We start from the raw sequence: 22440 nt of genomic DNA on the forward strand, positions 1-22440 counted from the left end.
ATCTACAGACAGTTTCCCACCCCCAGAGACCCTTTCCACGACTGGCCCCCTCCCAGGGTCCCGGCCGCCTCCCTCCATGCCCAGGTGCCTTTTTCTCACCGTCCTTCTCTTCCTGCCCTGGGCAGCACACGGGTGTTGGCATTTTGAGATCTTCAGAGAAGGGCAGGGCTGCCGTAAACACAACGAATTAAAGCTGGAAGGGGCCTAAGGGGGCATGAAGTTTGTTCCAGGGCACTACCCACCTCGTGGCGCTGGCCCTTGGTCCCTGCGGCCACAAGCAAGCCTGGCAGCAGCAGCCTGCAAGCAAGGGGAGGCTGGCCTCTAATTGTTACACTCTGTGATGATTATGAAGTCAGCTCATTGCACCCCCATCCCGCCCAAACTAAGGGTGGGCTCACTGCCCCTATAGTTTCTCTCTGCTTCCTGTCAGCTTGGTTGTCCTGCATGGTTGACAGCTTGTGGTCCCAAACAAACCAGATGGCATCAGAGGCAGTCTGTAAAGTGGGAGATGGGGAGGAGGCCATAAGGAAGAAAGAAAACCTCAACGTTATGAATGTACTCGGTCAACTGCCAAAGCCCTTTCCAAACCCCAAGTCTATGAACCGGACGGTCACCACCAAAGGACTCCCACTTTCCACAAGAGGCAGTTTGGTTAATTTCTTGAAGCAAGATACCATCAATCTACCGTAAGACACAAGTCCAGTCTTTCCTCCTTTCTGAGGCTGGTGCTGGGGGGTGGGAAGAGAAACTTAAAGCCTCACTTCCTTGTCACAACCCAGTCCCTGGATTCCCAGGGAAGACCATGTGTGCAGGTTGGACCTGTCTATGTATTCCTGAGCTCCAGATCAGTTCTTCCAGGCATGTGGACCTCCTACTCCAGGAGGCCTTCCTGGATTAATCAGTTTTGTTGATGTGCTCCTCATCCTGCTTTGGCTGCGGTCCTTGTCACCACGCACCACACCCCCACAGCTCCTCGCCCTCAGACCTCTTCACCTGCCTGATACATTCCCCAGAGCCTGCCTTCCTGTAGAGTAAGGCTTATCTTTCCTCCTCAGTGAGTCTGGGTTTCCTCTGCTTCATTCCACAAAACCCTTTGAGCACATGCTCAAGGTATCTGGCCCAGCGTTAAGTCCTGGGAATATAGCTCTGGAAAGCACAGTTCCTGCCTTCGACAAGCTCCTAGTCTGGTTCATGGAGGTCAGGGGATGGGGTCGGGTAATAATGAGAGTGACACAGCATGGTCTGGTAAGTGCTGTGACAGGACGCCTTGGGAACCAGAGGGCTTAAGAGGGGCTTGGGATACCTTGGGAGACAGTGCAGTTAAGGGAGGCTTCTTGGAGGTGGTGGTATTTGAGCTGAATCTCCAGTGAAGGGAAGGAGTTAGCAGGTGAAGGGGTGGTGACACAGAGTATGAGGGCTGAGGGAATGATATGCAGGGCATCGTCATGGGTGTGTGACCTGTACAGTTACACACAGCCCCACACTTGGAAGGGGCCTGTGCTTAGTTTAATGCTCTGCTGTCACTGTCTTGAAATTCTTAATTTTTGAATGAGGGGCTCCACAGACTATGTGGCTAGTCTTAATTATATGAGAGGGACATGGTGTCCATCCCCTAAAGGGCCTGTAAGTAAACAGATATGGCTAAAGTGACAGATGCTTGTAGGAAACTTTATGGTATTATGGGAAAGTCTTGGGCTAGGGGCCTGAGTTCAAATCCAAGTTCTGCCACTTAGATCTATGGCCTTAGACAAGTTAAGATCAGGGACCCTCAGTCCCTTATTTGCACAACGGGGCTAACACCAAGCCAGCAGAGCTGTTGTGAAGATCAGGAGGACAGGTCCAACATGGAGCCCGGTGCCCAGTGGCCTTCTGTGCCCATGTCAGCATCGGCATTTCCAAGAAGTGAGTCTGAACTATGGATTCATTAGGACGATCTGAAGTATAAACGACATCAACACCCGGACCCACCAGCCTACAAAGGGCCTTGGTGGAGGAATCATTTATTCCAAACATCCACCCAGGGCTAGCATTAGGGGCTCCGGGCTGATCCGGATTTCTCAGGAGGTAGGTCAATGGGGCTGGAACTCAAGGAGGGAAAACTTGGCCCATCGATCAACTGTGATGTGGGAGGCTGGCCTCAAGTAAGGGATCCACATACTGTGGATTTTGACCCATTAATGGGTCAGGAAATCCTTCTAGTTGGTGGAGACCAGTGTGATAAAAATGAACTAAAATAGCATTGGCAATTTCAGAGCCCCTCACACATACAGTAAGTATTGGATTGGTGCACTTCATCAGTAAAAAAATGTTAAATAGCAGGGAGTCATGCACAAGGTTTTCCTTTGTAATAGCAAAGAATTGGCAACAATACAAATATCCAAGAAATGGAAAACCATACGACAGTTAAACTGACTGAACCAGAGCTATAGGTATCAATACAGATGAATCTAAACCCACTGTTGAGTGAAAAAAAGCAAGTTGTACATAGGTATATACTGAATGATACCTTTTATTTATATAACATCTAAAAACATGAGAAACAGCCTGGACCCCAGGCTTGCTCTGGGGCAGAATGGCCTGGGTGGCCTCCTTCATCTGACCCACCTGTCTCTCCTCCCGCTCCAGGAAGCAGATGCCAATGGAGGATTCTGAATGCAGCTCCGACGACACCACCATCTCCCAGATCTCATCCACCTTGATGAACCCCATCAAACTGGCCGTCACCCAGCCCAACAGCAGCTTCTTTGCAGGGATGCTGGAGGGGGAGCTGAACAGACTCAGCTTTTCCTCAATGGTCAAGACTACAGAAAACGGGGACCTGGCCCTCTGCACCCAAGCTAAGTCCCACATGGCCCCCAGGGGGCTGCTGGACCTTGACAACCCTGAGCTGGATACAGACACCTCCTCAACACACTCGGAATCCTCTGTGGTCGTGGATGTGCCGGAGGCCCCCTTCATCTCTGAACACACCGTCAGCGATTCCACAGCAGTGGTGCGTTTCCTTCGCTCCCGCATTCAGCTGAGGCTTACTGTGCCGGGCGCTCAGCTAAGCTTCGTGGGGAGTGCGAGGATGCCTACAACCTGCATTCTGACCTCAAGTTCATGGTTTAGGAAGGCAGAGAGGGCATGTCTGTAAAGAACTCCAGTGCAAGATAGAAAGGGCTTGATGCTGTAGGAAAAGTTCAAATCAAGTGCCACCAGGAATTCAAAGGAAAAGAAACATTACTTCCAGCTACAGGAATAAGCTTGGTGGCTTTTGGTAATATTTGAGCTGGGACATGGAGGTAGGATTTAAACATGCAGAGATGGAGGAAAGGCATTCCATGGAGGGGCTGACCCTAGCAAAGGCTCACAGGTGGCAAAGTGTGGGAGGAGATGAGTAGCCTCGTTTGATCCCAGGTCTTAATCTAGGGCTTCTCACACTTTCATCACTCTACCTACAGATCACCTATCACCTTGTTAAAACTGAAATTCCTGGCCCATACCTAGAGAGTCCGGGGTGAAGCCTGATAGTCTGCATTGCTAACAAATTCCCAGGTGATACTGCTGCTGCCTGTCCAGGGGCTACATGTAGCACTGCCCTTGGCCACGGGAAGGGGAGAGGTGGGGGAATGTCATTCTGGGGTCATTTTCCAGAGGTCTTCCAATGTTAGGCTATTTTATAGATCTTTCAGTAAGCAATAGGGAGCAGCTTTGCACAAAGCTTTATAGGAGGCTGGGTGCAGTGGCTAACGTCTGTAATCTTAGCACTCTGGATGGCCGAGGCAAGAGGATTGTTTGAGGTCAGGAGTTCGAGACCACCCTGAGCAAGAGCAAGACCCCGCCCGTCTCTATTAGAAATAGAAAAAATTAGCCAGGCGTGGTGGTGCACACCTTTAGTCCCAGCTACTTAGTGGGGGCTGAGGCAGGAAGATCACTTGAGCCCAGGAATTTGAGGTTGCTATGAGCTATGATGATGCCACTGCACTCCAGCCTGGGCAACAGAGAGAGATCCTGTCTCAAAAAACAGAAAAGCTTTATATCAGGTGATAGATACAATCTAAGTTGTATTTTAGCTTTTTTTATTTTATTTATTTATTTTGAGACAGAGTCTCACTCTGTTGCCTGGGCTAGAGTGCCGTGGCGTCAGCCTAGCTCACGGCAACCTCAAACTCCTGGGCTCAAGCGATCCTCCTGCCTCAGCCTCCCGAGTAGCTGGGACTACAGGCATGCGCCACCATGCCCAGCTAATTTTTTCTATATATTTTTAGTTGTCTGGCTAATTTCTTTATATTTTTAGTAGAGACGGGGCCTCACTCTTGCTCAGGCTGGTCTTGAACTCCTGGCCTCGAGCGATCCTCCCGCCTCGGCCTCCCAGAGTGCTGGGATTACAGGTGTGAGCTACCATGTCCGGCCTTGAGTTGTATTTTAGGAACACAACCCTGGAAGGTCCATTGTTGGATGGCCTAGAGCAGTGTTTCTCAAAGTGTGGTCCCAGACGGAGAGTGTCGGCATCACATGGAAACCTGTTAGAAATTTAAATTCTTGTCTCCCCCCACCACACTTGGGCCTACTGGATCAGAAACTGTGGGGGTGGGGGCCAGCCATCTATATTTTAACAGTTCTCCAAGGTATGCTACTGCACACTAAAGTTTGACAATCACTGGCCTACATGGAGAAGCTGAGAATGAGAGCAGATAGGAGACAGCAGGCTCAGGAATCTGAGTCATTATAAAAACTCCCTGAGATGCCTAGCCAGGCTTGGCAGCCATAATTGTAGTATAAGGTGTATGGGCTCCAGAGCTATAGGTTTGAACTTTGGTGCTATCACTTAATTGCTGTGTGACCATGGCCCAGTCACCTGCCCTCTCTGAACCTGTAATCCCACTTGCAATGAGCAAGGTGGACAAGATGATCTCTAAGGTTCCTCTCAACTAACACAGTCTAGAAGAAATATGGAATGAGGGTGCACTCTAAGGTGAGCAGGGCTGCCCAGGGAGAGTAGTACATGCCGTGGGGCAGGTGGTTCCACACCGAGTGTTGCAGTGCCTCCTACCTTCCATCAGACCTGCCCGAGCCCAGCAGGATCAGGGCATGGGAGTGGGGCATTCTGACCCCAGTTGGGGTGGAGGGTACAGGAAGGACAAGAGACGTCTGAGGAAGCCTTGGGGCTCTGTTTTCCCCTAGATTTCCTGGACCTATGCCTTGGGCAAGCAGCAGGTCAGTTTCTACCAGGTCCTGTTACAGGAGGTGGCCAAGGAAAAAGAAGATGAGTCACCCAAGGCAAAGAACCTTCCGTGGATCTTCAACAAGATCTTGGGCACCACCGTCAAGCTGATGGAGCTGAAGCCTAACACGTGTTACTGCCTCACTGTCCGCGCGGCCAACACAGCGGGGGTGGGCAAGTGGTGCAAGCCCTACAAAGTGAGCCCTGGGGGAAGAGGGGCTCGGGGGGTCAGGGAGGGGAGTCTGAAACCAGGGAACCGGGGCTTTGGAGGTTGGGAACACCCCTGTACCCCCACAACTCATCTCCTTGCCAGGCTGTCTTTTGCCTGGGCCAATGAGCATCAATACTAGGCTGCATTTTTCTGTTAGTTTTAAGGATTAAGCTACTCTGGGGCCCACTAGGAATGCAAACTAATGTATTCACTCAGCATCACTATAATGCTCATCTTCCAAAGCCCCTGGGTTTTGGATTCCTCAACCTAACACCAATAATGGTGAGGGGGCTGGGAAATCAAGGGCACTGAAGGAAACAGAGGGAAGACAGGCTAAATAAAGGGGGATGGAACAGGAACAGCCTGCAGGTGGGCAAGGGCCCAGGGGACAGGCCTGAGCACAGGCAGCTCTTTGGTTGGAAACCACACAACTGGGGAGGCACAAGTTTGAGTCACGCCTCTTTGGATGTGTTTCCTGTGTCAAGGCTAGTTTGGATAAGGCTAAGATACCACGTAGCGACAAAAGAGGGTGACAGAGATGAAAAGAGAGCCAGGCTCAGGTCTGGGGAGGAATTCTGAGGGGTTTTCTTGTTTCACTTCAGTTTGCAACTGTGGCCACTGACTTCAACAGCTTCCCTGAGAACAACCCCATCCACATCACCGTGCAGCGCAAGGAACCCCAGCGGAAAACCGTGTCCATGGGGCTGGAGGAGATGCGGAGGCTAGAAGATCTGGAATACCTGTTTCCCTACTAAGAGGGAGAGCCCCAGGAAGCCCCTTACCTACCTTCAGCTTCGGCCCAGGGCCCTCAGGAACCAGCATGATGCTAGGGAACCGCTGACCACCCTGCCGGCCCAGGCCTGGCAGAGTGGTACCGGAACCCCACCCCTGGGCTGGGGCCAAGGTTGGACGGGGGCCCCATTCACCTGGAGACATCTCAGGCCCATCCAGGCTCAGCCACTGCCCACACCTAGGTTTCCTCCTTCCCCAGATCTGGGCTGGGTCCAGGTCCCCCATTAAAGAAACGCAGGTCATCCAGCATCCCAAAATTCTGCCTCATGCTGTGGACAGCCGCAGAAGGGTCAGGACCAAGAGTCCAGACAGGTGGGGGGATGGAAAACAAGGGTGGCTGGCCGGGTGCGGTGGCTCACACCTGTAATCCTAGCACTCTGGGAGGCCGAGGCGGGAGGATCGCTCGAGATCAGGAGTTCGAGACCAGCCTGAGCAAAAGCTAGACCCCGTCTCTACTAAAAATAGAAAGAAATGATCCGGACAACTAAAAACATATAGAAAAAAATTAGCCGGGCATGGTGGTGCATGCTTGTAGTCCCAGCTACTCGGGAGGCTGAGGCAGGAGGATTGAACCCAGGAGTTTGAGGTTGCTGTGAGCTAGGCTGACACCATGGCACTCACTCTAGCCCAGGCAACAGAGTGAGACTCTGTCTCAAAAAACAAACAAACAAACAACAAGGGGCTGGGCCATGGGATGCTACCACCACCCACTGCTTGGCTCTGCCATCAGCCTGTCCTGAGTGGGGGACCCTGATACTCAAAGACTAAAACATTTTTAAACCAAGAGAAACAGCGATTGAGGACAGACGTGGCAGCCCACACACAGACTGTTAGGCTAGACTTGAGCTCTGGAGGGACAAGTACAAACTGCATAAGCTTTAGGGCAGGATCTGGTTTAATCCTGCCTCTTCCTCTTACAGAATGCGAGGGCATGGGCTAATCACTTAGGCTGCTTTTGCTGTTTTCTCATCAAAAATCTGGGGACATGAGCACCTTCCAGGCATGGCTACAGGGTCTGTGAGAGAAGAAAAAGTACCTGGCGCTGAGGAGCTCAGCCACTGGTAGCTCCCTTTGCCCCTCGCGCAGACGCACTGCAGAGACGTGCAGGGTAGGAGCTGGGCAGCATAGCTAGGTGACGAGCAAAATTGTAGGCAGGGCTGGAGGAGGGTGAGAAGGAACCAGATATTAGAAGTGCCGTGGCCCTGAGCAGTTCATGTGAGGATGGCTTGAAAGCCTAACCTGAGATTATAGCACGGCCCGGTCTGGCATCGGATGCAGGGGCGATGGAGCCAGGGTGCAGGCAGGGAAAGGTCTTGGTCCAAGGTCTGAGATCTTGGTGGAGATTCCTTTCATTACCTGAAAGTTCTCATGGGGCAAAGAACCACCCGCCAGAACCAAGTATGGTGGCTACGCCTGTAATCTCAGCACTTTGGGAGGCTGAGACAGGAGGATTGCCTAAAGCCAGGAGTTCAAGACCAGCCCAAGCAACACAGCGAGACCTTGTCTTTGTACGGTATTAAAAAAAAAAAAATCAGCTGGCCACAGTGGCATGTGCCTGTAGTCCCAGCTATGTGGGAGGATCACTTGAGCCCAGGTGTTAGAGGCTACAATGAGCTATGAAGACACCACTGCACTACAGCCTGGGCAACAAAGCAAGACCCTGTCTCTTAAAAAAAAAAAAAAAAACAAAACTGCCTTCCATATCAGACCATACCCACTTCTCCAAATTCTTATGCACTGTACCATACCACTGTCTCCTGTTGCAGAGGGCATCCCCTGGGACAGCCATCGCCTTCCCCTCTCCATCCCGAGGGCCCAGTGCAGTGCTTGTGCCGGCAGGGCCTCCGAATGGTGCTGCAGGAGAGGCAGAGGCATCCCCCAGAGCAAGCCTGGCCAGCAGGACTCTGAGGATGAAAACCTTTATCTGTGCTGATACTGGGGCCTCTAGCTAGCGTGACTGAGTAACTGCCTGTCTAACTGAACTTAATCCTAGTTGATGTAAACAGCCACATGCGGCCAGTGTCTACCACAGTGGACAGCACAGCCTTAGACTCTCCTCTGGCCACTATCATCCTGGCCTTTCCCTTGCAGGCACAGGGAGAAGGGAGGGTCAGTGCGGTTTGGTGCATTCCTGTACGAGGGAGGGGACTAGACAAACTGACTTAGGGTCCTTGGTTGAACCCTGGAGGTTCTAGGACAGAACCTGTAACCCAGACACACAAAATATAAGTTATTTATTTGGTCACAGAGCCTGGGGTCTGACCCTGACAAAGCTGACACTTGCGAACAGCGGCGGCACCAGAGGCCTCGCCCCGGCCGGCCAGCACCAGCAAGGTACAGGGCAGTGGTCACGGGCCGAGTTCAGTGAGAACCGCCTGTGACAGTTCCGGCTCTAGGGCGTGCCACAGCTGGGGGCCCTGTGGGGAGACCCCACCAGGGTCTGCAAGGACAGCAGGCCACGTGCGTTCTCAGGTCACCGCTGGTGAGGAGGGTGTGTGCACAGCCACCTTGGCCCTTGTTCTCTGGCAGCGCAGGCAGCTGGCAGAAGCCGAGTCCAGACGGGGGTCAGAGAGAACGGTGGGACTTCTCATCTCCTCCATCTGTGGAGAGGGGAGGGGTGTGAGCAAAGGAGGCTGCCAGGGGATCCCAGGGCCCACCGTGAGGAACAGGCTGTGCTTCACCCTCGGAGTCATCAAGAGCCAGTGACCATCCCTGCTCTAGCCACCCCCAAAATCAGGCTCCCCACCCACTGCCTGCCTTGGCAAGGAAAAGCAACTCATTCGGCCTGGCCCTGGGATGCCCACGGCCAAACAGTGACAATCCTTCAGAAGTACAGATGCTTTAGGTCCCAGAGAGTATTCACCCTGTCTTTGACCCTCCTGTCTACGAAAGTTTGACGATTCTCAAGAGACAGGTTAACCAAGCTCTCTGCAATTGCACACTACAAGGCAGAAGCAGGATTTGAACTTGGGTCCTGTGACTCCAAAGCCCAGTGCTGGGGAAACCCTAGACGCCCCCTCTGGAGAGGGTCTCCCCTGGCCTCCGCAATTCAGTGGCTCTCCCACTTGCCCACGGAAGACCTGCACCCCACACCTCCTCAGGGACAGTGAGAGCCCCACAGGGCCCTGCAGAATTCTACGCCACAAGGGACAGAGCGCCACCCACCACCTCCACACTCACATCCGGAGGCATTTGTCCTTCCCACCACTTGCCACCCTCTGGCCATCTGGACTCCAGTCGACAGCATACACCTAAACCGAGGAGGAAGAGGAAGGCAAGTAGGGAGGTGGGGGGGGACAGCTGGGCTGCAACCCAGCCCCTCCCCTGCCTACGCAGATGGGCCCTACCTCATCCGCGTGGCCGGGCAGGTCTGTGGCCAGCTTCTGGGCCTTCACGTCCCACACCTTCAGCGTGCTGTCACTGCTGCCGCTGACCAGCAGCCGGCTGTCAGCTGACCACGCAATCTGGTACACGGCAGCCACGTGGCCACGCAGGGAAGCCAGGTACCTGGGCCAGGGGAAGATGGTGATGGATATTCATGTCTGAAGGGTTCCCCGTGCCCACACAGTGGTTCTCAACCATGGCTGCCTGTTAGAATAACCTGGGAACTTTTACAAAATCATACTGCCTGGCCCCGCCCCAGACCATTTTAATCACTGCCGGTCTTTACTATTTGCAAAACTTCCCCAAACAAGCTGCTTCCAGGGTGCCTCTTGCCAGGCCTCCATACGCGCACGACTTTGCATGTCACAGGCTCCAGTGCAGCCACCCGCTTAGCCCATCTGCCTGACTCCCCCCAGCACAGTGGCTGCTTGCTCCCAGGGGGCATGGAACAAAAGGCCTGGAGCTTTCGAGGCAATACAGTCTAGCTGTGTCACTTTGGACAAACCATCAGGCATCTCCGAGACTCAGTTTCCTTATTTTAACAAGGAACCGAGTTGCCTATTTCACAGGGTGGCTGTGTGAAAACCCGCAATGACTGACACGTAAGTTCCCCCGAGCCCCACTCACGGCTTCCCTGGCTCCTCTTCCCTTCTGGCCTGGGCCTCTGCCTCTCTGCCAACCTGATTAACCCCAAGGGTATTGAACCTCATTATGCCAAGGCTTCCCAAACTTGGATGGGTGGCAGAATCACCTGGCGACCTTGCTAAAATGCAGATTTTGACCCTTAAGGTCTGAGTTGGGGCCCAAGACTCTGCATTTCTATCAAGCTCCCAGGCGATGCTGATGCCGCTGGTCTGTGGCCTGCACTTTGAGGATGGCCACACGGTGATGGTACCACACACCTACCTACCACCTCGCCTGCCCTGGAGCTGCATTCCTGCCCTCACACTACCTCTAAGATCACTTTTCCCCTAAGACATGAAATGAATTAGCATTTTTCAGTGCTGGTCCTCAATATACCATCTCATTTAAACCTTGCAACAAAGCTGAGGTAGCGGGTCTGCCTATTGCACAAGAGGAAACAGGCTTGCAAAAGGCGCACACTGGTAAGCGGCAGCGCCAGGCTCCCCCTACTATCCACTCCTTAGAGAGGAGCAGGCGCACGCTGGTAAGCGGCAGCGCCAGGCTCCCCTACTGTCCACTCCTCAGAGAGGAGCAGGCGCACGCTGGTAAGCGGCAGCGCCAGGCTCCCCTACTGTCCGCTCTTTAGAGAGGAGCAGCGCCGCCCCCACTCACTTGCCCGTCCTGCCGTCCCACAGCTTGATGGACTTGTCGAAGGAGGCACTGGCCATGACGCGGGAGTCAGGAGAGAAGAGCACCTGGTTGATGAGGGCCTGGTGTCCCGTCATCCGTGCCAGGGGCTTCTTGTCCTCTGCTGGGGACCACAGGAATAAGGTGAAGTCGTCTGAGCCAGACACCAGCCTCTCTGGGCCCAGGCCCTAGGGGAGGCAGAAAGCACACCGTGTTGGACGTGGTCTTAGACAGGGGAGCCAGACCTCAGCAGCAAACACACGCCACTGATTACTCAACACAGGAGTGGCCAGAGGCCAGGATTAGGAGGAACAAGGCCCAGGTCTGCCACTCACTCACATGTGAGCCCAAGCAAGCCACTTCACTCCAAAGGAAAATGAAATTCTACGCACACATGGGATGATTTCTAAGATATAAAATTACACAAAAAAGCAGGGCACAAAATTATGTGTTAAAAAGGATAAGGATTTTATGTGGCTTATGTCCTTGTATGTACATATGTATGCGTGTGTGTACACTGTACACACACACACACACACACACACACACGTAGGGGTATGAAATTTCTGGAAGGTGACACAAGATACTGGCAGCACTGGATACTTCCAGAAGGAATGGGTGACTATGCAAGAGGGACGGGAGACTTTTCACCTTCACTTTTTTGTATTCTTTGAAACTCAGACCAGTGAATGTGTAAATAACCTAAAACAAAAAACTTAACAACAAATTAAATAATATAAAAAAGAGATACTTTGGGAATGTAATAAATAGGCAAATAAACAAAACAAGGAATGAAATAAAATGATCCCTAGGGCATTAAGATTTTAAGATTGCAAGCCAGGATTATCTAGAACAACTTTCTGGAATAGGTACATTCTGAGCGGGGGCTGGAAGGGACAGGGGTCTGAGTGCTGCAGACAGGGAAGAGTCCGGAGCAGGGGACGCACGAGGGCGGCACACACTCACCCGCACACGGTCGTATCGGCTCAGAGCCCTCTCCTTCAGCTCCTGCACTGTGTCCCGGTAGCGACCGGGAGGAAAGGAGATGAGGAACAAGGCTGGTTAGAAAATCCAACACAAACAGCAAACACCCCCATTAAGTGCAAGAAATGGCCTCTCTCCCAAGCAGCCCTCTCCCCTCTTTCTCCCGCTCACTCACACGAGCCCTGGAGGTCTTGGGCATTAACTGAGGCCTCAGCAGGCTCAAAGGCCCCCGTGCGCAGAGCGTAGTCAGTGCTGAGAGCCATGGTGTTCACCCAGTGGCCGTGGCCTTGCAGAGTCCGGCACAGCACACCCTAGGGCAGAGGGAGACAGGTCAACACACACACACAGCACCTTCCACCCTGGGGAGATTGGCCCCAGGAGACGGGTGGTACAGGACCAAGAATCAGGACCCCAAGGTTCCATCCCTCATTTATTGTGAGCTCAATCAAATCGCCCCTCTGGGCTCAAGTCTCTCCCCGTCTGTAAAATGAGGGCACCAATCCAGATCAACATTTCTGAATATGTTTCACAAGACAGACAGGTTAAGCACGCCAGAATAAAAGGGCTCCAGTCAAATAAGTCTGGGGTATCGCAGTTTGATAAAGCTAAACAGGCTTCCGACAGCAGGAATTTCCAGAGCTTGACTATCTAACAGGGACACTGGGATCCCCACTATGGTGCAGCACCAACCACAGAGCCCTTGCTCCCAAAGCATCCCCAGACGGGGGCTCCTAATGCACATCTGGGAAACGCTGGACTCGCTGAGGTCAAGGTTGCTCCCAGCGCCAGTGTCCTGTGACTTGAGATTTGCCAGACTGGCTCCTGAACCCTCCCAGTTCTTACGTCGTGAGCCCTCCAGACTTTGATGGTGCGGTCCTGGGAGGCGGAGTAGAGAAGCCCGTCCCCTCCCCACCGGAGACAGGTGACCGACTGGGTGTGTCCGGTGAGGATGCGCTCACAGCGGCCTGCGGTTGTGTCCCACACGCGCACGCTGCCGTCCTTGGAGCTGCTGGCCACATAGCGGCACTCAGGGTTCCTGGCGAGGGGAAGAGAGGTGTGACGTCACCTGTGACCTGGCAGTGCCCATCTGCCTACAGCATCTCCCCATTCCCAGCTCAAAGACCAGGGACAATCAATCTCTCAACAGCTTTCTGACCCCAAGACCCAGCTGTACTACAAGGTGGTTCTCAAGCCCCACGATGAAAAACTTCCTCCCAAGCAGCAACGCAGGTCTGGAACTGGGCGACTTTCCCACCACCAACATCATGCAGGCTGCCCGTGGCATCCCCTCCTGTAAAGCTTCTCTGTCCTGACCAGAGAAGGTGACAGCTTAGATCCCCTGGCTCCTCACTTGCCCCAGCTGGGGCAGCATCACTTACACATGGAGGGGCTCCCAGCTCAGGGCCGTGATCCACTTGCTGTGGCCGGTGAGGGTCCTTCCCACCTGCTTTCCTGTGCTTGGGTCCCACAGGAGAATCTGAAGGACAGAAGCTCACTGAATAACCCTCCCCAATCGGTCCCTGGTCCCATCAAAATCCCCCACCCCCAGCCCCCATCCAACCCTCCCTGAAGACTCCAGAACCTGATTCTGAACTGTCCCCCAGGGAGGGTGTCCCCGAGTCCCTGCCTAGTTACCCACCTACCTAGTTACCACCTACCTGGCCATTCTTGCATCCTGAGGCCAGCTTCTTGCCGTCTGGGGACCAGGATATACTAAGGACCCAGTGTCTGTGTCCTAAGAAAGCAGGGGAGGGAGAAATGAGAATGTGTCTTTATCCCCAGGGCCCAGCAACGCCTGGCAGATTACAGCTACTCCTTAGCCATTTGCTGAATAAATGAATGATCCAAGCCAGGTGCGGCAGCTCACGCCTATAATCCTAGCACTTTGGGAGACCGAGGTGAGAGGATTGCTCGAGCTCAAGAGTTCAAGACCAGCCTGGGCAATATAGTAAGACCCTGTCTCTACAAAAAATAATAACAAAAAAAAGTTAGCCAGGCACAGTGGTGCATGGCTGTAGTCCCAGCTACTTGGGAGGCTGAGGCAGGAAGACGGCTTGAGCCCAGGAGTTTGAGACTGCAGTGAGCTATGATTGAACCACTGTACTACAGCCTGGGAAATGGAGAGCAAGATACTTTCTCAAAAAAAAAAAAAAGAAAGAAAAGAAAAGAAGGAAAGGAAGGAAGAAAGAAAGATCGAACAAAAGGAGAGATGAGGCTTTTTAGGCAAAGGGAGAACATACTCCAAGTTTTAGAGCTGTGCATCTTGTTGCACAGATAACACTGGCACTTTCTAGTAATTCTTTATCTGACATATGATATAAAGTGTTTTCATACAAGTCACCCCTTGTAATTCTCACAAAAGCTCTCAAGTATTGGGCAAAGCAAGAATTATCATCCCCATATTCCAATGAGAAAACTATTGCTTAGAAAGGGAGCACCCCCACCCCCACCCCAAGGTCACCCAGCTAGCCTGTGGTATAGCAGAGGCTTTCCAAGTGTGGTCTCCAGACCACCTGGGAATGTGTCAGAAATGCAGACTCTCAGGTCCTACCCCAGAGCTAATGAAACTAAAACCCTGGGGGTGGCCCCAGCAATCTGTTTTTAACAAGCCCTCTGGGTGATTCTGATGTGCACTAAAATTTGAAAACCACTGTGCAGAGGCTGGATTTAAGCCAGGTTCTCCTTGATGCCAGCCAGTCAGCCCCTCCCCACACCCCACCTTGACTCTTAGTCCAGTCTCTGCTTGTTTGGAAGTGGCTGGCTGTGCTCAAGCCGCTGCTTCTACCTAGGAACACACAGCCACTAACTGGATGGTAAGGAGTTGGAATCAGCTCTGGGCCTCCCCAGGAACTAAAGAGCTGAGCAGATCGGCCACCCACCACTGTGTTACCCCGCCCCCCCCAATTGGCTAATGGCACACTGACCCTTGCAAGTGAAATGCGGTGTCTCTGTGCTGAGATCCCAGAAGCGCACAGTGGTGTCTCCGGAGCCACTAGCCAGGTACCTGGGGAAGAGAGGACATTTGACCTCTGCAGTGGTGGGCAACCAGCCTGGCCCACCCCCAGATACTGTACACGTGCATTTCTGCCACCTAATCAATCATTTTCTGTGAACAGAAAATGGGACTGGACTCTCTCCTCTCCCCTAAAGGAGAAATACAACACTGACGCTGCCACCTGGGAGAAGACCTTAAGAGGCCATTTCTTTCCTCTTCCTTCCTGAAAGGAATGGACACAACTATAACCAGATTTTGAAGCTCTTCATTATTCTCATAAGATCATGAGAAGCCACTAATCCCAGTTTCACAGATGAAAAATTAACTCAGAAAAGTTAAGTGACTTATCCAAGTCACACAGCTCAGAAGGGGCAGAGCTGAGCTTGCAGCTCAGATCCCCTGAAATCAAGTCCAGGAAAAGTTTGTCCAAGGCAGGTGTCCCTGGCCTTTGGGACCAGGCCCCACAGGGAAATTCCCTTAACTGCAAGCAGAGCCCAGAGCCTGGGTCTACGGTAGGCAGCCCAAGGCCCCATCAATCATAACTCTGAGAGACCCTCTCCACCCCAGACAGAGGCTGCACACCCACATACCCCCTCCACGATTCTGCAGCTGTCCTTACTTTCCTGTGGGGCTGAAGGCCACAGAGATGACCGCCTCGCTGTGACCCTCCAAGGAGCTGGTGCAGCGGGTCACAGCCCGGACCCTGAAGATAGCCTGTGGCTGGTAGATGATGTCTAGGACTTTCTCTGTCTCCACTGCCTGGGACTCCAGTGTCTTCCCGAGTGAGGAGGTGATCTCAGCATCATGGACGTAGAAAGCCAGCGGCAGGGGATCCTCCTAGAGGGCAATGGTAAAGGGCAACCCCTCATCGAAGGATGTGCGGGGCCACCTCTGCCAGGGATGCTTCCCGCTCAGCTGTGGGAAGTGAAGCTTCTTCCTTTCCAGCCACCCTGCTTGGGATACCCCCAACATTTCCCATTGACCTTTTTAATTCTTGGACAGCAATTGTAGGACACTCACACAGCACTTTGAAATTCTTTATCTGAATCTCACAACTACCTGGGAAGCAGACAGTAATATTTCCAGTTGATAGATGAAAAAGCAGAGGCTCAGAGCAACTAAGTAATTAGTTCAATGTCCTATTGCTAATGACCAATCCAGGTTATAAGGTCTGAGATCAGAGTTAGCATACAGCATCATGCAGTGTTTTCGAAATCACTACATTATGCTGCATTTGTGTAAGAAGCATCCAAAAAGCTGGTTAAAAATGTGGACTTCCAGCTTCACCTCAAAGTCTGGTTTAGTAAATCTCGGGTGGGGCCCAGGAACTGCATTTTTTAAACATCCTCTCCCCACCCCAAAGGACACCACTTCTGTAAACACTAGCTTGAAGGTTAAGAGCATTGGGTATTGAGCCTGACAGATTTGGGTTCCAATCCCAAATCCACTATCTACTGCGCAGCATCGTGCAAATAATTTAGTCTCTCTGGGCCACACTGTAAAATGGGGATATTAATGAGTCTGATCTCGAAGGGCTGTGACAAGAAATCAATGTTCAAAACGCAGCCTCTCTCCGCAGGAGGACCCTGACGATCGGCGTGTAAAGCGCTTTTCCACTGATTGCACCTTCTGACCCTCTTCAGAAGTAGGTGATGACTCACGCCAGGTGGGTCATCCACTATCTCTGAGTAGCGGGGGGACCCTGAACCGCAGACCCTCGGTGAGGACCCTCAACCCCATCCCGCCCGCCCGGGGTTGGGGATGCGGGGCAGCCCTGGCCGGCCGCTCACCTGGGCCAGCAGCGCGTTGCACACGAGCTGCAGCCTGTCGGGGGTGATGTCCACGGGCACGTCGAACGGGGAGCCCAGCAGCTGCCCGCCCTCATCCTGGAACTGCACCAGCAGCCGCTGCACGTCACGCGCCGCCGCCTCGTCCTGCGCGAACAAGCGGGCTGGGCGTCACCCTCGCCGCCCGTCTGGAAGGCCCCCGTTTCGCCTCCCTCTGGCCTCGGGGACCCGGGCCCGAGCGCCCGGCCGTGACACCCAGGCCCCCATTCACGCACACCCACCGCCACCGCCGCCGCCATACTGCGTCCCCACGTGGAGGAGAAAGACCCCGGCGGGCCAGAGCGCCGCCTCCGTGGGCCGGCAGGGCCGCAGCCGGACACATCGCCCTCTGGTGTTGCGGAGGAGAAGCGCCACGCCGCGCCCGGCCTCCCGGGTTGGAAATGGACTCACCTGCGAGTCCTCCCTGCCCTCAACTGCCTCCCCTGGGGGCAGGGCGTCGCCGCCTCCCCATTTAGTCCCTCCAGTGCCTTGCAGGATACAATCAACCTGTGACTCTTCACAGCAGGGATTGTTGTCCCATTTTACAGATGAGGAAGCCGAGGCTCTGAGAGGTGAATTGTCCCCAAGATCACAGAGGCAGAAGGACCCCTGGGATGGGGATGGGGGAGGCTTGCAACGCCAGAAGCAACTACTAGGTTGAGGACAGAAGTTATTACTCTTTTTCAGATAGGTCAAGTCAATTAATAATACTTGATGAGTACAAAAGCAAACCATTTTTGCAGTTATCAACACGGTAAAGCAATAATAATCATGACAGCAGTGGGTCAGGCATTGTTCTCAGTGCTTTCAATACACAACTCATTTAATCCTCACACAGCCCTTTTCTCCCCATTGTACAGATGAACTGAAACAGAGAGCAATGAACTTGAGCTCTGTTGTAGAAACACGGGATCTTCCTGGATAACTCTCCTCTCTCTCCTCCCTCTCACCCAGGCAGCCCCAAGCTCTGCCAAGTCTGCCTCACCGACGTAATGTGGATCTGTCCTCCATGACCACACTCTGGACAGAGTCACCCTCATTTCCTGCCTGCCCCACTACAACAGCCTCTTGACAAGCCCCCGTTTCCATTCCCGCCTCCTCCCATCCGCTCTGTGCAATGCAGCCAGGGTGGTCTTTCCAAACCCAAAATCTGGTCTGTTACTCTTTGCCCTGAAACCCTGCAATTGCTCCCTTATACACGGGAGAAAACCAAACTCTTTATAATAAATAGTCCACTCAGCCTTGCTGTCTCCAGCCACCCCTCCTCTCTTTTAGAATAAATCCTTCTGGCTTTTCCTGAGTTCTTCCAAGTTATGACCCTTCCTGCATCAGTGCTTTTGCACATGCAGTTTTCTGGGTCTGGAACTGGTATGGAACAAATCCTGCCCCCTCCCCTCTAAATTCATGTGTCGAAGCCCTAACCCCCAATGTAACTGTATCTGGAGGTAGGCCCTACAAGAAGGTAATAAAGGTTAATGAATAAAGTCATAAGGGTAGGGCCCTAATCAGATAGAATTGGTGCCCTTAGAAAACGGAGAATATCCAGAGCTCTCTCTCTGTCTCTACCCCTCACTCCCACTGCTGCCCTGCGCACACACAGACATGAGGTCATGTGAGGATGCAGTGAGAAGGCACGATATGAAGAGAGGCCTCACCTGAAACCAGCTCTGAGGACACCTTGATCTTGGACTTTTCAACTCCAGAGCTGTGAGAAAATAAATTTCTATTGTTTAAGCCTCCCAGTCTATGGTATTTTGCTATGGCAGCCTGAGAAGACTAATACAGGAATAGTTCCTCATTCTTCAGGTCTTGCTTTAAATATCCATTCATTTATCCAGTAAGTATATTGAGCACCTAGTCCCTTCTAGACGTTGTTCTAGGAGCTCTACGTATATTACCTCATTTATCACTTGCTCAGGGAAACCTTCTCTGACATGATGTCATATTACCCTGTTAAATTCTCTCCTGGTATCCTCACATTTAGAAATCACAGATCCATGGAATTATTTCACCCATTCATTCAATAACTATTCTTGAGCACCTTCTATGTGCCACACAGCCTTACAGACACTTGGACTATGTAAGTGAACACAGTATACACAAATCCTTGCCCTCGTGAGTGTTCTATGCTTCCATTATGATTCGCAGTTCCTGGCACATAACAGATGTTTAAGACATGCTTGTGGAATGAATTACTGAATCAGGATTTGAATCTAGAATCCTTTGGACCTAAAATCACAGAACTGCAGTTCCCTGCCAGTGACGGGATCATTTATCATATTACCTCATTGCTGCAGAGAGCTTGCCCCACAAAGGGGCCCAGGGTTTGGGATACAGGAGCCACAGGGAGTTCATCCCTCCATCCATTCATTTATTTGTTCATTGAATAAATATGTGTCAGGGCCGGGCCTTGTGTCCAGCAGGGTGGGAGAAGCTGTGCAAGGTCACGTAGCTGCGTGTCCGAGCCCACAGAGCCAGGAGCACAGTCGAGTGTGGGTGATTCTCCCTGTGCTTTTTCAGTGGTGTTCTCAGCCCCAGCCAGGCAAGTTTGAAGACACATGTGTGGGGCAGAGAGGAGGACTGGAGCTGAGTGCAGCAAATCATCAGCACGAAGACACCATTCGTGCATTCATTCATTCATTCATTCAGGAAACACGCATCAGGCACCGACTCTGCCAGGCTCTATGCTGGGGGAGGGGAAGTTGGGGGGGACAAGTGGCCTGGGATGCTGTCCTTGCCTTCCGGGAGGGAGCTTATAGCCCAGGCTTGGAGACATTGAAAGATGGGAGCGTTCTGGTCCAAGTGGGGACAATCTCATAAATTTGCTTCAGGAACCCTTGGTCAGATGAGGAGAAGCAATTTCTGCCCCAGGAGAGACCCCTGTGTGATGGTGAATACGCAGTTCTTGTCCCAGGAAGACCCCTTGTGAGGAGGGAGCCTCAGCTTGTCCCAGTGTGATGGGGGTGGTACAGTCCTCCAATCTGCCCCAGGCCTTTCCCTAAGAGATTTCAGTCTTGCGGGGGACAACAGAGCCCACTCTCAGGGAGCTCCCTGTCCGATGGGAGAGGTCAGCTGTGTATATTCACTCGTACAGAGGGGGACAAACAGACCAGAACAAGCAACCAACCCACTTGAAACGAATTAGCAAGTCCTGCGGGTCTTTCTGAAAAGCAAAGACGTTTTTCAGCAAGTGAATGCTGAGGGACGGAGGTGTTGTGAACACGTAGAAGGGAAGGAACTTTCCTCCTCCCTTCCCTCCTCCCCCCAACCAGAAAGGCATTTCTGGAAGTCTCCAGTTGGTTGGGGACCCGGGCAGCTGCTCTGTGTGCCCAAGATGGTCAGTCCCTCAGCTGTCACTCTGCTCCCAAAATAGAAGTGGTTGGGGGAGGGAGGGGAGGTTGTTTATCTGGGATGGAGGTGGGGAAGGGGCATTATCTCTGTGCTTAGGGAGGGGTGCATACTGGGGCGGTTCCTGTCCCTTCTGGATCTTTCTCTCACTCTTTGGGGTATGAATGCCGGAGCCCCCAGGACACCCTGAGCCGGGTGCTTGGGCAGAGGCCAGCCAACACCTCCACGTGGCTGCAACTGTCCAGTCTGGGGAGAGGGAGGGCCCAGAGTATCAATGACTCCAGGGGCACCTGCCCCTGTGGCCAAATATGGTCTGGAGCCACTGGCAGGGGTGATAAAAATGTCTTGCGTGGGGGCTGGGCGGGGCAGACTGGGGCTGGCGGGCTGGAGGCTGACCCAGGAGAGCTCAGGGGAGCAACATCACAGGGGCCACATCGAAACCATTGTCCTCGCTGAGAAAGTGAGTTGGGCTGGAGTGTTCCCCAGACGGGGGAGGGACAAGGCAGACTTTTAAGGCCTACAATGAAGTCCAGGCCTTTGGCATGGTGGCTTCACCTGCTGGGAGGGACAGGGAGTGAGGCCTGTTTCAACCCCGGCCAAGCTCTGAGCAAATGCTGTAATGTCCTTCTGGGGCGATGGATTTGAGGGTGCTGCAGGTGGGTCCCTTCTAGGCAGAATCCCTACCTTCCGCCCTGGTGGAGGGGAGCCTGGAGCCCTGGACCTCAGACCAGGGGCCCAGCCCTGGGTCTGGAGTGAGGGGCTGGCCAGACAGAGCTGCTCCCGTGCCCACAGATGGCAGAGGCAGAAGCCGTCCAGCTGAAGGAGGAAGGGAACCAGCATTTCCAGCGCCAGGACTACAAGGCCGCGACAAAGAGCTACAGCCAGGCCCTGAAGCTGACCAAGGATAAGACCCTACTGGCCACGCTCTATCGGAACCGGGCAGCCTGCGGCCTGAAAACGGTCTGGAGCAGGACGGGGCTGGGGGCAAGGGTGTGGAGGCGGCCCCCTCCTCCTGATAGGAATTGGCCACCATCCCAGCTGGCTCCCCCGGACCCCTCAGGCTGCAGCAGGGTGCCTCCAACCGCTGCTCTGCAGAGACAGAAACGCACCCAGATCAGAATCAGCCTAATGCCAGGAGCTTTTCACGTGATATTTCTTTTTCCCTCCCTCCCTCCTTTCCGTCTGTCCGTCCTTCCTTCCTTCCTTTGACAGAGTCTCACTCTGTTGCCCTGGCTAGAGTGCCATGGTGTCAGCCTAGCTCACTGCAACCTCAGACTCCTGGGCTCGAGGGATCTTCCTGTCTCAGCCCAGTAGCTGGGACTACAGGAGAGCACCACCACACCCAGCTAATTTTTTCTATTTTTAGTAGTTCCGAGCTAATTTTTCTATTTTTAGTAGAGACGGGGTCTCACTGTTGCTCAGGCTGGTCTCGAACCCCTGACTTCAAGCGATCCTCCCAGAGTGCTAGGATTACAGGCGTGAGCCACCGTGTCCGGCTTCACTTGCTATTTCACAGCATCTTGTAACAACCCTGGGAGGTAGCTGTTGTCATCCCATATTACAGATAAGAAACTCAAGGCTCAGAGGGCTTAAGTAACTTGCCAAGATCTCCCAGGTTCTAGAAGAGCCGGGATTCAAAGCTGGGTTTTCCTATTGCCAAAGCCTGTCCCCTTTTCCATGCCCAGCGAGGGGCACACTCTAGGCCTCTGACAGCCTGCAGCTCCCCCAGCAAACCTTGTCCCCTCACTCGGGGACACTCTCTGGCTGTCTCTGCACTGGGCCCGCATTAACCGAGTCTTCTCCTTCCCCATGTCTCAGGAGAGCTACGTCCAGGCAGCTTCAGATGCCTCCAGAGGTGAGCCACTCCCGCTCCCAAACCTGCCCTCTCACGTTCTCCTCCGAGTGGTTGGTGTTGGGTTTTGGTCTGGTTGTCATTTTGGGTAATAAACAGTGATAGTCTTGAGTGAGCTGAGAAGGGCAGGAACCCAGCTGGAGAAGGGCCTAGAAACATCGTGTGACGAGCAGTTGAGGGAGCTGCAATATTTAGCCCAGAGAAGACAACTCGCAGGTGGAATGGAGAGCCACCTCCAAATACCTAAAAAGTTGTCACAAGGAGGAAGGATTGGATTTCATCTCAGGGTTCCAAAGCTGGACTTAAGATAAATGGGCAAGGTCACAGGCAGTATATTTCAGGTAGGAAGAGGGATGGGTTTTCTGATGGAGCTGCCTGGCTGTCTTGAGAAGGAGGGAGCTCCCCATTACTGGAGGTATGCAAGTACCAACTTGCCAGGCCCTTGGCAGGCATCCTGTAGCAGAAACTGGAGCATCAGGAACTGGATGAGATGAACCTTAAGCTCTCTTCCACCCTTGAGACTCTATGGAT

General features: G+C 53.1%; 3 protein-coding genes across 3 annotated transcripts in view; 2 read left to right on the forward strand and 1 right to left on the reverse strand.

Moving 5' to 3' along the window:
• Positions 1-477: 477 nt before the first annotated feature.
• Positions 478-6172, forward strand: FNDC8 (fibronectin type III domain containing 8). Its single transcript, XM_069481025.1, has 4 exons — positions 478-686; positions 2626-2992; positions 5167-5403; positions 6020-6172. The coding sequence occupies exons 1-4, from the start codon at positions 478-480 to the stop codon at positions 6170-6172; spliced, it is 966 nt and encodes a 321-aa protein (XP_069337126.1).
• Positions 6173-8452: 2280 nt separating this feature from the next.
• On the reverse strand, positions 8453-16969 carry NLE1 (notchless homolog 1). Its single transcript, XM_069481026.1, has 13 exons — positions 16952-16969; positions 16674-16817; positions 15503-15720; positions 14813-14892; positions 13547-13623; positions 13268-13365; positions 12732-12924; positions 12064-12199; positions 11871-11917; positions 10890-11092; positions 9557-9716; positions 9390-9460; positions 8453-8809 (listed from the first exon to the last, which is right to left on the reverse strand). The coding sequence occupies exons 1-13, from the start codon at positions 16967-16969 to the stop codon at positions 8797-8799; spliced, it is 1458 nt and encodes a 485-aa protein (XP_069337127.1). The 3' UTR covers positions 8453-8796.
• A 3880-nt stretch (positions 16970-20849) lies between these two features.
• The window catches only part of UNC45B (unc-45 myosin chaperone B), a 30027-nt gene continuing 28436 nt past the window's right edge, over positions 20850-22440 (forward strand). The window contains exons 1-2 of the mRNA XM_069481027.1: positions 20850-21017; positions 21876-21912. Coding sequence (XP_069337128.1) covers positions 20850-21017; positions 21876-21912 — 205 coding nt within the window. The remainder of the gene's footprint in view (positions 21018-21875; positions 21913-22440) is intronic.

Source organism: Eulemur rufifrons, chromosome 9 (genome assembly GCF_041146395.1).
Source record: "Eulemur rufifrons isolate Redbay chromosome 9, OSU_ERuf_1, whole genome shotgun sequence".
Taxonomy (NCBI): domain Eukaryota; kingdom Metazoa; phylum Chordata; class Mammalia; order Primates; family Lemuridae; genus Eulemur; species Eulemur rufifrons.